Genomic DNA, 15,263 nt, shown 5'->3' with positions numbered 1-15,263 from the left:
CTCCAGCACCCACTCTAGCATTTAAGTCACCCATAACAACTACATAATTCCTTCTACCCAGTCCTTCTACACACCTAGTTAATTCATTCCAAAACTCATTCCGCTCTTCTTCACTTTTCTCACTACCTGGCCCATACGCACTGACAAACGCCCAACATTCCCTACCCAACCTAACCCTTACCCACATTAACCTAGATGATATCTCCTTCCATTCCACTACTTTACCTGTCATCCATTCACTCAGCAATAAAGCCACACCTTCTCTCGCTCTTCCCCTTTCAATCCCAGACACTCTACCAGACATTTCACCAAACATCACTTCACCCTTTCCTTTCATCTTTGTCTCACACAAGGCCAATACATCCATCCTTCTACTTCTAAACATACTTCCAATCTCACATCTTTTACTCTCTATCGTACTACATCCACGCACATTCAAACACCCCAAAACTAGAGTGCGGGGAGCAGTCACTCTCCCCCCAGCTCCATCTCTTTGTTGCTGTCTCACAGGATACTTTTACAGGGGAGGGGGTTCCCAGCCCCCTCGTCCCGTCCCTTTTAGTCGCCTCTTACGACACGCAGGGATAACGTTGGCGCTATTCTAATTGTTACAAGCACAAAATGAACTATGTAAGATCATGTGACACACGGTTGGTACACATACCAAAACACCTGCTGGTGAGTTGAGTCTTGCCTCAGATATTTGAAATCAATATCATCTTTCCATTTCAGGTAACAATTAATGGTAGATCAACGGAACTTCCTACATCTGTACCATATGCGACCATTACTCGATGGTTACATAAAGTGGAGATCCACACACACTTCGGTCTAACTGTGATTTGGAATCTTGCCCATGATGTTCTCTCCGTTCGAGTACATGGTATGTTCTTCATGGATTTCATGTATCTGGACGATTCTCCAGTTGTCTGTCCTCTAAAAGACCAAAATACTATACAGTATTTTAGAATATTATATATGCAACAGTTATCCTTAATTCATTTAAATCAGCCATTTGTGCTTTCCTGTATTTGCATATTTCTTTTTTTTAGGCTACACTAATTCCCAAAAGTGATTTTTTTTTTTTTTTTTTTTTTTTTTTTTTTTTTTTTTTTTTTTTTTCAGTACACATGTAAATATTGTTTCTTTTGTTGTCCTTAAATCATTTAAATCAGCTATTTGTGCTTTCCTGTATTTGCATATTTTCTTTTTTTACAGTAATTCCCAAAAGTTTTTTTTGTTTTTTTTTCTCTTTTTTTTCTTTTTCCAGTACACATGTAAATATTGTTTCTTTTGTTGTACCAGGCTTATACTTTGACAAAACTGGAGGCCTGTTAGGTATCTATAACAACGAGCCTTCTGATGACATGAGGTTACCCGACAACAGCCTTACAGATGTACCTGGAACACTGGCAGCTGGATGGGAAGTTAGTCGGCGCGAATGTCAGTCAAGTGGTAATATCGCCAGAGGGCGCTCCAAAGTTGATGTACCTGTGTGTTCACAGCTATTCCAGGCCAAGAGCTCACCTTTCAAACATTGCTTCTTCCAGGTATTCATGAAGGAAAAATATTCTTTTTTTCTTTACATATTCAACCAAAAAAGAAATTCAATTATAAAAAGTACTTTCTCCTGTATTAAATCATAAGAAATGTCAGCAGAGGATTGACACAGTTATCATCTCACATCTCACATTGGTTGAAAAAAAATAAGGGTTTCAGAAGACTTCAAAAATGTCTTTACCAATACTGTGTAGCCAAGGCTATATCAAAGGTAAAACCATAGAGCTAAACCTGAGAAATACTAATTCAGCATAATAAATATTCTAGTGTTAATAAAATCTGGATAAGAAACTGTGTGTGTCGTTTAGCAATAATTTTCCGGACAGGTTAATCAAAATCTGTGCCTCACATACATATAAATTACTGATGTGATGTTATTTTGCCTTTTTTTTTTTATCACATTTTCAGGTTGATCCTACTCCATATTTCCACATGTGTCTAGTGGATTATCATAATCAGGAATCAGACACTTGTACAGCAGCCACAGCATACATGACAGCATGTTCTGCTAATAACATACCTGTGAAAATCCCAGTCTTCTGTGTCAGGTAAGGAATTGTTCATAGCTTTTAGATACATTTTCATTGAGACCTTATTTAAACACATTGATGTTTTTTTTTTTTTTTTTTTTTTTTTTTTTTTGGTGACTATTCATATTGATTTGATTAAAGCTATATTATTTATCATTTTTTTTTTTTTCAAAACAATTTTCAGAAAAGGTAAAAGAATAGTCCATGTGAGGGCCTCATGTAAACACATGGGTATTCCGTTCCATATTTAGAATACTGTACTCAGGAAGTCAGTCATTTTACATTTTGTAGAAAAAACATCAATCATATTAAAACTGTATTAGAAAATTATTCACTAATGCAGATTGTGTTCAGACCACTTGAATTGTTGTTAGAAAGTGGCAGTGGTGTATATTGAAAGGAAGACACACTAACATAACGTTAACACTGGTTTAAAAGGAGACGTGTTATTAATGCATGGAAAATCCTTACATGTACAGTTGTGAGTATAAGACCAGCGATGGGGAGACACACACACTAGAGGAAGGAACATCAACGCTTCTGGAGAAGGAAGACATCCCGAAATCAACCGATATTGTGCTCATGGTTGAAGCCTCGGAGTGCAATGAGGTGCTCTCCATGAAAAAACCTATTAATGCCTTTGAAGTCTTCATTAATGTTATCAATGAAGAAATGACTAAGAAAGGTTTTACATCTGTAAGGTTAGTCTTACAAAGTCAATTTTACCTTTGTTGACTATTTTTTGCAGATTCCTAGTTGATATGAAGCACGTGTGTTTAAATTTTTTAGTCTCCTGAAAAAAATGTTAGAGATAATGCTTTACTTTTATTAAATTCTGGTAATGATCTGCTTAAGTATAGTTTTATTGAGATTCACAGAATTTGTAATTAATTATTGCAAAATATCATTGCGGTATTAACATGATACATTATTGAAAGTGGAATGTGGGTACAATTGTAAGAGTTCATATTTGTGCTGTATTCAAGAGAGGATTTATTTTTGTCAAGCATTTTCTAAGACTAATCAATTAAATTAAGAAGTTATTGTATAGAACTCCTAGAATATATTTCATTTGTATTTTATATATTGGCTCTGCATCTATTTCTGAGAGGTAGATCAATATAAAGAATAAATTATTCACCTACCAATATACAACTTTGCAGGTATGCTTTGGTGGTATATGGTGGAAGAGGGGTGTTCTCATCACCACAAGTCGTCACTGTTGATAACCAAATCTTCACAGAACCACAATACATCCACAAGGCATTGGAACATATTGAGTATGGTAAGTCATTTAATTCTCCTGTCAATTATTTTTTCGTTTATGACACTTTTAGACCAAATATTAGTGTATTTGTGTGCACCACAGCTCTCTTTAATTATTCTAATGTGAAAGGCAAATGGCAATGTCCTTATACAGGGGCAAAAGAATTTATATAACTTATACTTAAATATAGAGTAAAATATTATCTGTCCATAAGAAGAATTAATGACATTTCTAGGTTTTATTAGTACTACTTGGAAGGCTGGTAAATTAAGATGGTATGTTTGAATAGGAATGTACAAAGAACATCTTGCTATTTTGTATGATGAGAAAAGCTTATCAACAGGGCAATAGGTTTTACTTTCTCTGGATGTGCACTAGTCTTTGCATTCACACCATATCATTCCACTAATTTTCATACTTTAATGCTGCAGGTTTTCCTATCTTAGTTAACTAATGTAAGATTACTGAAGCCCTACATCTTCTATCAAGTAATGTTTTAAAGGTCACTGCACATGCCGCTATAAGTAATTTGTTTCGTTTTACTTTTCACATTAGGTGTATAGTGAATTAATGATTTAGGAGGGAATCTGTAATTAAGTTTGCCCCAAACATTATAACTTCTTTTATTTCATCATGTTTATGAAATTCAAGGTGGGAATGTAACAGTAGGGTTTTTCGACAATTCTCATTTAGGGAAATGAAGTAATTCAATGACCTGAGTTGAGTTTTACTGTTTACACGGGACCTTTTACATTGCATTTTACTTTGCCAATCAGTGAATTACTGAAGCATTCAACTTCCTAGTGATCAAGACAGTTTTTAAGAGTAATTTTACTCTCCTCTAATGACTTTGAATTTAATGTGTATTTGCCTGCAATGTTATATGGTAAAGGGTAATGGAGATTTTAAGAATTGATTGGATGAACGAGACCTCTGGTATAGGCTAAATCTCAGGTCACTACAATATGTATATTTTCCCTCTTATTAATCAGAATTGGGATACGTTCATAGCCTTCTGCAACCCGAATTATCTTATAATTCAGGAGCGAATGTGGGATACATATTTTCTTTGACATTTTATGTTCTAATTTATTATTTAGTTGTGATTATTTCATCAAAATATTAATTTACCATCTCCAGACTCATGAAGGATTTCTCTTTTGTATTAAGTTCAAAATAAATTAAGCTTAGGACTACATAGAATTATATCCCAGTTGGGATTTTAGGAAATCTATGTCTTCATAGCAGTAACTGCATATTGGGGTATGCCAAAACCCTCATACGCTGAAAAGAGTAAATTTTAATTAACATTGTTTCCTTATAACCTAGGTCCTAACTAAATATATCCTAGAAAATCTTACTGTAGTTTAAAAATACTTTTGATTGCTTCAAAAAAATTATTTGTACTTTACCATCTTTGAACTGAAGTGTTTTTTTTTTTCTGATGGAAAAGAACTTAATGGAATTGGACACCTTGAGAACTTTAAAGTATAACGAAGACTATTTATAGATTATTTTCCTGAAAATCAATATTTCTGGGCTCAATCCCTGTGCCGCGCAGTGAAATGCTCCTTAAGCACCATTTCAAAGGAATATAACTGCTAATATTACCAGAGAAAAAATGTAAAGGAATGCTAGGTTGAACTAGCTCGCTCACCTAATGGTGTCGGTATAGACTGGGGCGAAATACCAGAGGTCTCGTACCATTTAGATTTCTCCTCTTCGAAATCCCCCAATAGTGAGGTGCCGTTCAACCTCCCCTGCCTCGCAGACCAGTACTACTAACTCAACCCACGCTTGCCCATCACTCCTTTCAAGCACCTGTTTGATATAAGTCCAAGTGTTTTATTTCGTGTGTTTCATTGGATTTATCATCAACTTTCTCTCGATGGCCGATTCCCAAGATACCCCATCGAAGTTAAGTACCTTATCCATGAGTTTTTAACGAGATTGGGCAGTGTCATCTTTGTTTTTATTATTTAGAAGTGTTTATATATGAGCGGCGTCCCCGTTCTTTCTTTCGCCTCTGCCCTTTGTCTCGTTAGTTCGTCCGTCTTTTATATTCGTTCGATCCTTTAGGAGTTTTTTCCTTATATTCATTTAGTACACCAACTTTATGCTTTCATATAGCAATATTCATTTAGTACACCGACTTTATGCTTTCATATAGCATTTATTTTATGTTATCCTATGATATCGGTGTTAGCGTTTCATCAGGAGTAGGTTATGTTGGTATGCCTGCATTCGTGCGTGTTGGTGGATAGCGTCAACATTGAGATTGTTTCGCTAGTTCTAGGAGCTTTAATTTCGACCATCTCACTTATTATTAGTAAAACCTTTTGTTTTATTACGCTCCACCTAGTTTTACGTTTGGTTCGAGTGGGACTCTCGCGTATTTTGTTGTTTTTACTGTTCGATCTACCGCTTCAGTAACTAGGTTGGTACCCCTGCTTTCCATCTGCTGATGGCGTCATGCTTCCTCCCCTACCACTCGCCCGAGTCCCTCTCTCGCCATATTTTTTCTGCATGCCTAACCTTACTTACGTGATTTCGCTTTTAATTCATTAATTATTTTTATGTATTTGTGCATTGATATTATATTTATTGCTTACTCCGTTATGATCATATTTTTGGGATTTTCATGTCATGATTAGGGGATCTCCAGTTGGTAGCCCTGTCTACCACTGCGCACTGGCGATTTCCCTGTACCATTACACCCCCCCCAACAAGTTGGGGAGGTTATTCCATCCCCCCCCCCTTCAGTGTACACCCTTCCTCTCACTCGATGGTTGTTGGTTATGATTTACGGGTCAAGTATGCTTGTACCTCAGTCTTCCATCAACGTTCCGACATATTGAGGACTGAGTATACCAACGGGGTATGACTTAGTCTCATTCATTCATACCGGGCGGTTTCGTCTCCCCCCTCCCGTCGCCATCGGTCGGGGAGGGGGAAGGCCGGGACCACCGGGGACTATCACACGTGATTAGTCGGTATATCTGCACCTTGGTGTAACCTTGCTTTTAATTACGGTTGTTAGAATGAGCACTTATATTAGGAGTGTCCTCCCCTACGGTACCTCATGCTATTATCGTCCGTATAGGACTTATTATATCCCATATCATTATTTTATATTCTACATGAATCATTACCTTTGTCCCGGTACCTCAGGTAAGGTAGGGGGGGGGGGTTCCACTGGCTCCCCCCGCGCTCTCCCGTTGTGCCCTCCCGTCATCAGACATCGGAGCCGCCGAGCTCTTAACTACATGATCGGTTGACACTGACACGGTTTTGATTAATATCCTCCCTCCGGGAGCCCTATTCATTACAGACATTAGTTTTTGATCATAATTGGCGTTTTCTATTTATGTACTTTAAGGATGTATCTTGGGTACTTTAAGTTTACTTTAAGTTACTTTAAGTTTACTTTAAGTTTACTTACCAACCCTGTTCCCCGGCCACGGGGGCCCCGGAACTAGTTATGATTATATATTAATCACTGTTTTTTGCATCCCTTTTCATACCCGGCTCTGCCGGATTGCTATTGGAATAGTCTCAGTTCTCTGCATGTTTAGTCTAAGGCTATACATTTATTTTATTAACTGGCAGGTCCCGGACCCTCCGGGACCCCTTATAGAGAAACTAGTAGATGCTCATGGACTATTCCTTTTACAGGTGGTCCGTTGCCGCCCAGAAATAGATTTTTCCTTCGTCAAAATCCCTTAAGTGTACCATCTTTTCTTCTTTTTATTACAAAATAGCACACATGATTACAATGTTTTTATATGCTGTGTAATGATAATAATGATGAAAATGTTAAAAACAAAAACAACAATAATAATAATAATTAGTAAAATGGCACTTGAATATGTAGCCTATATATGTATTCATAAATGAACTATTTCACAGCCTTATTCTTCTGTGTCTTCAAAATATTGCATGAATTTTAACATAGGTGCAGTGAGTTTAGAATCAAGTGTTCTCACCCATGCATTTAATTTAGACCCCCTCATTATGCAAGGCTGCTACATATCATACTAAAAGACCATAGAAACATACTGTATACTGTATAATTATCACAAACTCTCTCCCTCCTCCGACCCTACATCCAACAATGTCAGATTCCTACGCGAGGGGATCCACGAAAGAACAGACCCTACGGGCCGAAGTCTAGACCATGCTAGAGTAGGTTGCTCTCCAAGAGGTCCCAAAAGTGTCCCCAGGCTTCCACAGTCACTTATTTCTGGTCAAAAAGGCTTCTGGGGGCAGGAGACCATTCATTGACCTCTCTATCTTGCATGGGTTTATACATCAGACTTTGTTCAAGATGGAGACGGCCCAATTGGTCAAACAGGCTGTCAAACTTCAGGACTTCATGGTATCAATAGACCTCAAGGACGCATACTTCCAGATCCCCATTTATCCATCCTCAAGGAAGTACCTAAGATTCCCATTAGGAGGAAAGATATACTAATTCAAGGTGCTATGCTTTGGCCTGTCCACAGCACCTCAGGTGTTCACACGGGTATTCACCCTAGCGTCCACCTGGGCACGCAAGAACGGCATTCGTCTGCTTTGATACCTGAACGATTGGCTCATTTTTGCAGACTCGAGAGAATCTTTTCTCGCCCATCGAGACAGACTTCTTGCATTTTGCATGGATCTGAGGATCGTGGTAAATTACGAGAAGTCCCACCTGCACCCAATTCAAGACTCAGTATATCTAGAAATGAGAAAGAATCAGGACCAAACTAGGCAAGATCTTTCTGTTCGGGGAATGAATAGAGACTGATAAAGATAGCCAGATCTTCCTCTCTCGAGACAAATTGCCAGCACATCAGTGGCAAATGCTATTGGGGCACTTAACTTCTCTAGAGAAGCTAGTCCCCAATGGTCGTATCTTCTCTCGCCTCCCCTGGGTTTGTTGCTCTTCACAGATGCTTCAAAAGAAGGAGTGGAGTTGGTCACCTGTTGCACCTCACAGTATCCGGACGGTGATTCGAATCCAAATAACAGTGCCACATAAACCTCTTGGAAATAAGGGTAACTTTTCTATCCCTCAAGCACTTCCATCGACTCCTTTCAGGGCACTCCACGGTGTTGATGAACAAAACACCGTGGTAGTGTCACACGTAAACAAACAAGAAGGTACCTTTTCACAGCTAGGCCAGCTGGCTGTAGAAGTCCTCAGGTGGACGGAAAACAATTTGGTAGCTTTTTCAGCGTCGTTCATACCAAGAAAGAAGAACACGCTGGTGGACAATCCAATTAGGAGGACTCAAATAGTAGGCTCCAAATGGTCTTTGAAACAACAGGTAGCCAACAAAGTTTTGACTATGTGGGGTTTGCCGACTATCAACCTGTTTGCAACATCCCTCAACCTGAAGCTTCCGGTGTACTGCTCCCCAATACTGGATTCACAGGCATTCTGGCAAGACACCTTTCAATCCCATAGGACGGATGGACGTTAATGCATTTTCCCCCCTTCTGCCTAGTAAGGAGGCATTCAAAGATCTGTCGATGACCCTAATAGCTCCACTGTGGCATCATGTAGAGTGGTTTACTGACCTTCTACATCTGCTAACGGAGGCACTGAGATAGCTCCTTACACTTTCCGATCTACTCAGACAACCACATATAAAGATATTCCATCACAAAGAAGACCTTTTTGAGACCAGTTGCAAAGAGAATGGCAGTATACATCTTGGAGTCATCTGCCTCTGTATATCAGGCAAAGTGGTCTGTCTTTTGTGGTTTGTGTTGTCAATGGGTTATCACTCCTCTCAGTGCCACTATTCCAACAATATCAGTTTTTATTGTATATCAGGGAGGAAAAATTGTGTTCATTGTAGGGCTATTGCACAGCCTTGAGCCTCGTATTTAAGCTGAATAAAGTTAACATTTCCTCCTCGACAGAATTCTCTCTCCTCATATGAAATTTTGAGCACACATGCCCTCAGTCAGAAGTTAGACTACCTCCTTGGAACATAATTAAAGCCCTACGTTCACTAAAAGAAGCCCCTTACAAACCTCTTTGTCAAGCCTCAGATCGAGACTACTAAAGAGATCCAGTGAGCTTCATGGTCTGTCCTATGACATCGCCCATTCAAGGGATGAGGGTTGTGGTACTCAGATTTGTCCTTGAGTTCATAGCTAAGATTCAAAATCTGACTGTAGCGGATCCTAGATTCGAGCTCATCTGCCTGTAACTGATGACTCAGATCAACCATTACTCTTCCCTGTGAGAGTACTAAGGAGATATTTGAAGAGAACCAAAAGAGCCCACCCACAGATCAACAGGTTCTTTGTAAACACTGGGAAGAATAAAAGGGAGATTACAAAGAACTCAGTTTCTTCCTGGATAAGGCAGGTTATTGTAAGAGCCATTCTTCAAGATCACTCTCATTCCGGCTGCCATCCCCATGCCATTGACGCCTGGGGTATCGTTACGTCCCTGGCGTTTAAAAAGAATTTCTCTGTGACACACGTTACAAGCGGGCATGTGGAAATGACAAACAACGTTCACCGCCCACTACCTGCAAGACATAACCCACAGGAACCTAGAAACAATGTTGGTTGGGGGCAGATGTTACCTGCAAGTAAGACTAGAATGAAAGTGTGAGTGACTGGGCACTTCCTACTTCATTTTCCCCTCTCTTGGGGCTTGGCATCGGAGGAACTTTGCAAGCTGATCTCCTCTTACCTACAATTGGGTACCATGCTCTTTGTGCAACCTAAAATACGTTTGTATATTTGCTATGTCCCTGTCCTCCATGCGAGTTGGAGTTGGGCAATGTCTATTTTAAGTGAGGAATTTAGCTCCAAATTTACGCTTATGTGGTCAAGTCACACTGCTAAATTCTACGCTAGCACCAATGCCTAGGCCGTTATCCTTTAAGGATCACGAGATGTTAGGGTTCCCTCTAAAAAGCTCATGCATAGCACAGAGGGACACCCCGGGACAGTCTCCAGTCAGTTTGTTTAGGGACTTCCACCCACCATAAGGTGAGTCTCCTATGTAAAGAGCATGAGGTATGTACTGCATCTAGTGCCGTAATAAGTGACAAATTTGAAATCTTTTCTATTTTCCCTAACAATACAAACCTGAAGCTTTTTACACATACTGGTCCCACTATCACCTACCCCCAGAAATTCAGCCACAATTGCAAAGTGATAGTGTTTACTAGTGCTGGCGTGAGCAGGGTGTTGGATTACCCCCGCTACCCCTTTCCACTAACTAGCAGAGGGTAGTTACACCTCGCAAAATCTTAATGGCTAGTTTTCAGCTATCGCCAAAATAATACTCCTATGTAAAGAGCTTCAGGTTTGTATAGATTGAAAAAATACAAATTATTTCAAATTTGTTATAATAATTTATTATAGTATTTATTTTTCATATATTTTGAAGCTTTTCTTTACCTTAACTATGTATCCTCAGCCAATCATGCTGGAGAGGAATTCTACTGGGTGGAAGATGCATTTAATGCCTTCACTTACTCTGCTGGACTCAACTTCAAAGCTGGAGTCAGCGTCACTTTCATACTGTTCCCTTGTGAATCATGTCAGCCATCTCTACGTTCGGTACGTATTTTTTAAGGTTATCTGCAGAATAACTCAACTGTTCTTAATTTGTAATGAATTCAGAGAACATGAATATTGTTGTTACTTGTTTGCAGTATTTTCATTAACAATAATGATATACATTATATTCAATAAAATTGATTCAAATAAATATAGCTAGAGAATTTCTTTTAAAAAATATGTCTTTCATTAACAAGATTTATGCTATGAATAATTATGACCAAAATATTTATTAGAAAATCTAACAGTGTAGGCTATTCATTTTGCTCATTGTTGTACATTTCTAATATTTCATTGAGCACATCTGGTATATGCCTTCCAATATGGCTAATGCATTCTCTTAAAAATGATTTTACAGATTGACTACAGCACAATGTACCACATTTTACTGGAGTATTCTGTAACCCTCCACGTTTTCAACCATAATCTCTTTGACATCCCCAAAGACAAGGAAAAGAAAAAGTTATTGGGTATGACTAAACGTATTTTTCATTCGTTTAATGACTGCATGATGAGTCCTATTCTTTCAAAATGTGAGCAGTAATATGTGATTTATCGGCATCCTCTCAACTTTTAAGGGAACTTTGCCAGAAATTGGGATTAATCTCAACTTCCTTATCCCCAGGTATGGATAGTGATAATGCATATACACTGAAAGATGCAAGAAAAATAGATCTAGCTGGGGATCCAGTTCTCAGACGCCAGCTGAGTACGCCAAAAGATCAGCTTGGATACTGCGCGCCTCTTGCACTGGAAACCAAAGGTAAGAGTCCCCTGGATTTTAATACTTGACCGCATTTCCATGGAGACTACTTTCCATTCTGTATTTTCTATGTTTATGTGTTATTTATGTGACCTGCCTAAGAAGTTTTTACAAACTATTTATGATATAATTCCTCTAGTATTTGTCATTGCTTGTTTACTTTCATGAGGGATTTTTTTTCATATTTTCTTTGAACTGGCAAGCTTCACTTCTCTTCTGACTTGTGAATTGAGTAAAAGAAGAACTTACTGAAATTATATTTAATTGATGAAGTGATATCAAATTTAACTTTATACAATGCTAGTAGATCCTAATTTTCTTTGCAAGACATTCCTCCAGACTGTAACTGATAATCATTATGGTTTGTTGAATCTAAACTGCGTATTATTATAAGTCTTGAAATAACATAGAGTACTAATTGATGCAGAAAACGACTTGTCAGTTGACTAAACAAAACAAGTTAAATCTTCTCTTAGATCTGGCATGTGTAATGGATATTTTTTAAAAAAATTTTCCCAACATCGTAAATTCTAGGAGAGCCATGAATAAAACAAGGAAAACATGCTTCCCTTCGTAAGGTTCTCAAAATAGTTATATTCTATCACAGGCAAAATGGAACTTGTCATAGGTTATAAAATACAACATAGCAAATCAAAATTAATTGGTTTAGACACTACAGTGACTATTTTCACTCTCCAGATAGTAATATTTTAAATTGAAATTAGAATTTTTTAATTTTCTCATCAAGTTGTTATGAATTTAACATTCGATCTTTTTTATTCTAATGTTTATCAAGCTTTATTCAATACTTCTTTGATGTGTGTTGAAAGCTTTACATTATCTACTTTTCATAACATTGACACAATTTTGATTAAGTATTAGGAACTTATTTATTATAGCATAATAAAGTTTTGGGATATTGAAATTTCTAGTAGTTTTAAGGATGTTCTACCATAATTTTTAAAATAAGATTCATAAATGTGTAGAATCACAATTATTTGTATGTTTATATATCTTTTAAATTCCTTTTATAACAATCCAATTCCTCTTTCACCAGGCTCCATATTTACAATAAATGTCATGGAACAAGCTCATAAAAAAGCAGGAGGAAAGCTGAAAAAGAAAGTTGAAAAATTAGCCATGGTATTTGGGAAGCGTGTTGCGATGACAGCTCTTCCACAGCACAGAAAACGGTGTGTTTGTGTTCCTATAACCCCAGATGGTGCTGCCAGTATACAATGTGATAACTGGAGTACAGAACAACTTTCTATTCTGGTAAGTATAGTCTGAACATGATACTGTATGCAAATTCTAACTACTGTAGAGTCTATATTACTGAAGCTTCTCCACATCATGTCTGATTGTGTGGCGCATTTGAATATTACACCTAGCATTTGGCCTGCACTCAAGGATGTTAACCTCCTTGCAGCCAGTCAAAATTTCTCGTCAGCTCAAAAATAAAACACTTTAAGTTTCTGTGGGGTTAGATCTAATCAGTATATTCACAATACAGTACAATACAGATTATTTCATCTATAATCTAACAGTATTACATACTGTGGGTAATCCCCACCGATTTAAAATAGTTGATCTCTTGTGCTATACTCAACGTAGCGAGAAAGGGCCAATAAGCAATGTCTCCTGGTTTGAAATGGATTCCCTAAATGAGGCCATGTCTCCACAAATCACTGGCATGCTCTCTCTCTCTCTCTCTCTCTCTCTCTCTCTCTCTCTCTCTCTCTCTCTCTCTCTCTCTCTCTCTCTCTCTCTCTCTCTCTCTCTCTCTCTCTCTCTCTCTCAAGAAGTACCTGTTAATGTTGTAGATAACTGCCTTGGCTATGCTGTGAAAGTGGCCATATGGTGAGCTTGGAGTAGGGAATGGTCCATGCAAGTACAGAATGTGTATGTGTCACAGAGTGTGTAGCGGTAACGTCTGGGATATGAAGGTGGGAGCCCCCACCCCCCGCTGAATGCCACATTGAGGATGGGGGAAACCTTTATATAGAAAACACTCCATAAGCTTTACCTTAGTGGTGGTGTGGAACAAAAGGTAGAGTAATTTTGGATACAATTTTGGAAATACACCAATTTATATAGGAACAGAGAGGGGGGGAAGAGACAGACCACGGTGGAGCGGGGCTGAAGAAAGAAGGCATAAGGGGGGGGAATCCATTCAAAACCAGGTACCCTCCTCTATCACCTCCTTCTTAATACATTGAGTACAAGTATACAGTAATATTGTTAGTCTACTGACATAAAATCAGAGCCTGCAATAACTTTGTGCACATTGGATTATCAGCTACATTTTAAAACTCTAGAAAATGTTGTTTAGTGAAAACTGATTCTGAACAATGAAAAACTGGAAATATTTGAAAATATTTACTAATTACAAGCTTTAAGTCTTTGTAACTGTGATTGTTCTTTTCCCATCTAATTATAATCATTTGACTAATTGCAGAAACAGTACGATACGAAGATGGATATGTCATTTGAGCCGGAGAGTAATATTGGTGAACCCGGTGCCTGTGTCAAGCACAACAGACTAGGTGAATGTATTGATTTACTTGATATGTGAAGATAAATGTAAACTGTAGGTTTCTTTCTTGATAGAATCTGGGAAAGCCCAAATATTGGTGTGTAGTTTCCAGTTTTATCCCTAGTGTTTTTTTATTTAATAGTTTTATGTTCAGTGAGTTTGAGTGTAAAATTTATTTAATGTATTTCAGCAAGTGTCTTTAGATTGAGTCCTTCGTCATTTATTTTATGTTACTTTATGCCCCAGGCAATGTTTCAAATCTAGCCAGTTGTAACTTAAAGAACGTTAATTAGATATAAGTTAATGCCGCTTGACTAGGGTAATGTTACCTCATTATAAATTAGGTTATGGGACAAGTAGATTAATGTTGAAGAATCTTTATCAATAGTTGTTGGCATTTAAAAGATTTTATTTGAATGTTGAAAATTCTTAGAGCTTTGTAAGAGTTAAACATGGAGCTCTGATTCATTTCAATTTCATTATTGCGGCTATTTATAGATTTTAACATTAGGTTCATCATTTGCTCTTTTCCATTTTTAATATTTCAGCTTAATTCTTTGTCATTTTGGTACCATGAGTAGATCATTTCTTCCAGGAAGGATTTTTCTTCTTGTTCAATTAGTAAAGCTATAGAATTAGAGTCTTCTTTATTTATCATATGTAGGTCTACTGTAGTATATGATTCAGACACAGGCACTTTGAAAACTTCATAACAATAAATCACATTCGGATGATTTATGTTGCATCAATAAAATACTGACTCTACATGACTCATTTATTTCCTTCTCATGTTTACAAGCACAACTAACCAGGCTGGAATATTAGCTATTTAATAACAGCAAAGAACCACAGGGAAAATGAAAATACGAAATATACACTTAAGTCCTGACTAGTTTCGTGATACTTCCTCAGAGGACTCTGAGGAAGTATCACGAAACTAGTCAGGACTTAAGTGTATATTTCGTATTTTCATTTTCCCTGTGGTTCTTTTACATATATATATATATATATATATATATATATATA

The 15,263-nt window shown here is 37.6% G+C and overlaps 1 protein-coding gene across 2 annotated transcripts in view; it reads left to right on the top strand.

Annotated features, from left to right (window-relative positions):
* Positions 1–15,002, top strand: part of LOC137654748 (uncharacterized) — a 120,800-nt gene extending 105,798 nt beyond the window's left edge. For both annotated transcript variants that reach the window (XM_068388671.1, XM_068388670.1), the window contains exons 70-79: positions 733–883; positions 1,306–1,550; positions 1,969–2,108; positions 2,570–2,791; positions 3,254–3,375; positions 10,796–10,938; positions 11,297–11,408; positions 11,564–11,701; positions 12,759–12,976; positions 14,160–15,002. In XM_068388671.1, coding sequence (XP_068244772.1) covers positions 733–883; positions 1,306–1,550; positions 1,969–2,108; positions 2,570–2,791; positions 3,254–3,375; positions 10,796–10,938; positions 11,297–11,408; positions 11,564–11,701; positions 12,759–12,976; positions 14,160–14,276 — 1,608 coding nt within the window. In that variant the 3' untranslated portion in view covers positions 14,277–15,002. The remainder of the gene's footprint in view (positions 1–732; positions 884–1,305; positions 1,551–1,968; positions 2,109–2,569; positions 2,792–3,253; positions 3,376–10,795; positions 10,939–11,296; positions 11,409–11,563; positions 11,702–12,758; positions 12,977–14,159) is intronic.
* The last annotated feature ends 261 nt before the right edge of the window (positions 15,003–15,263 follow it).

This window comes from Palaemon carinicauda, chromosome 15 (assembly GCF_036898095.1).
Source record: "Palaemon carinicauda isolate YSFRI2023 chromosome 15, ASM3689809v2, whole genome shotgun sequence".
Classification (NCBI taxonomy): domain Eukaryota; kingdom Metazoa; phylum Arthropoda; class Malacostraca; order Decapoda; family Palaemonidae; genus Palaemon; species Palaemon carinicauda.
This window is presented reverse-complemented; position numbering and strand designations above follow the sequence as displayed.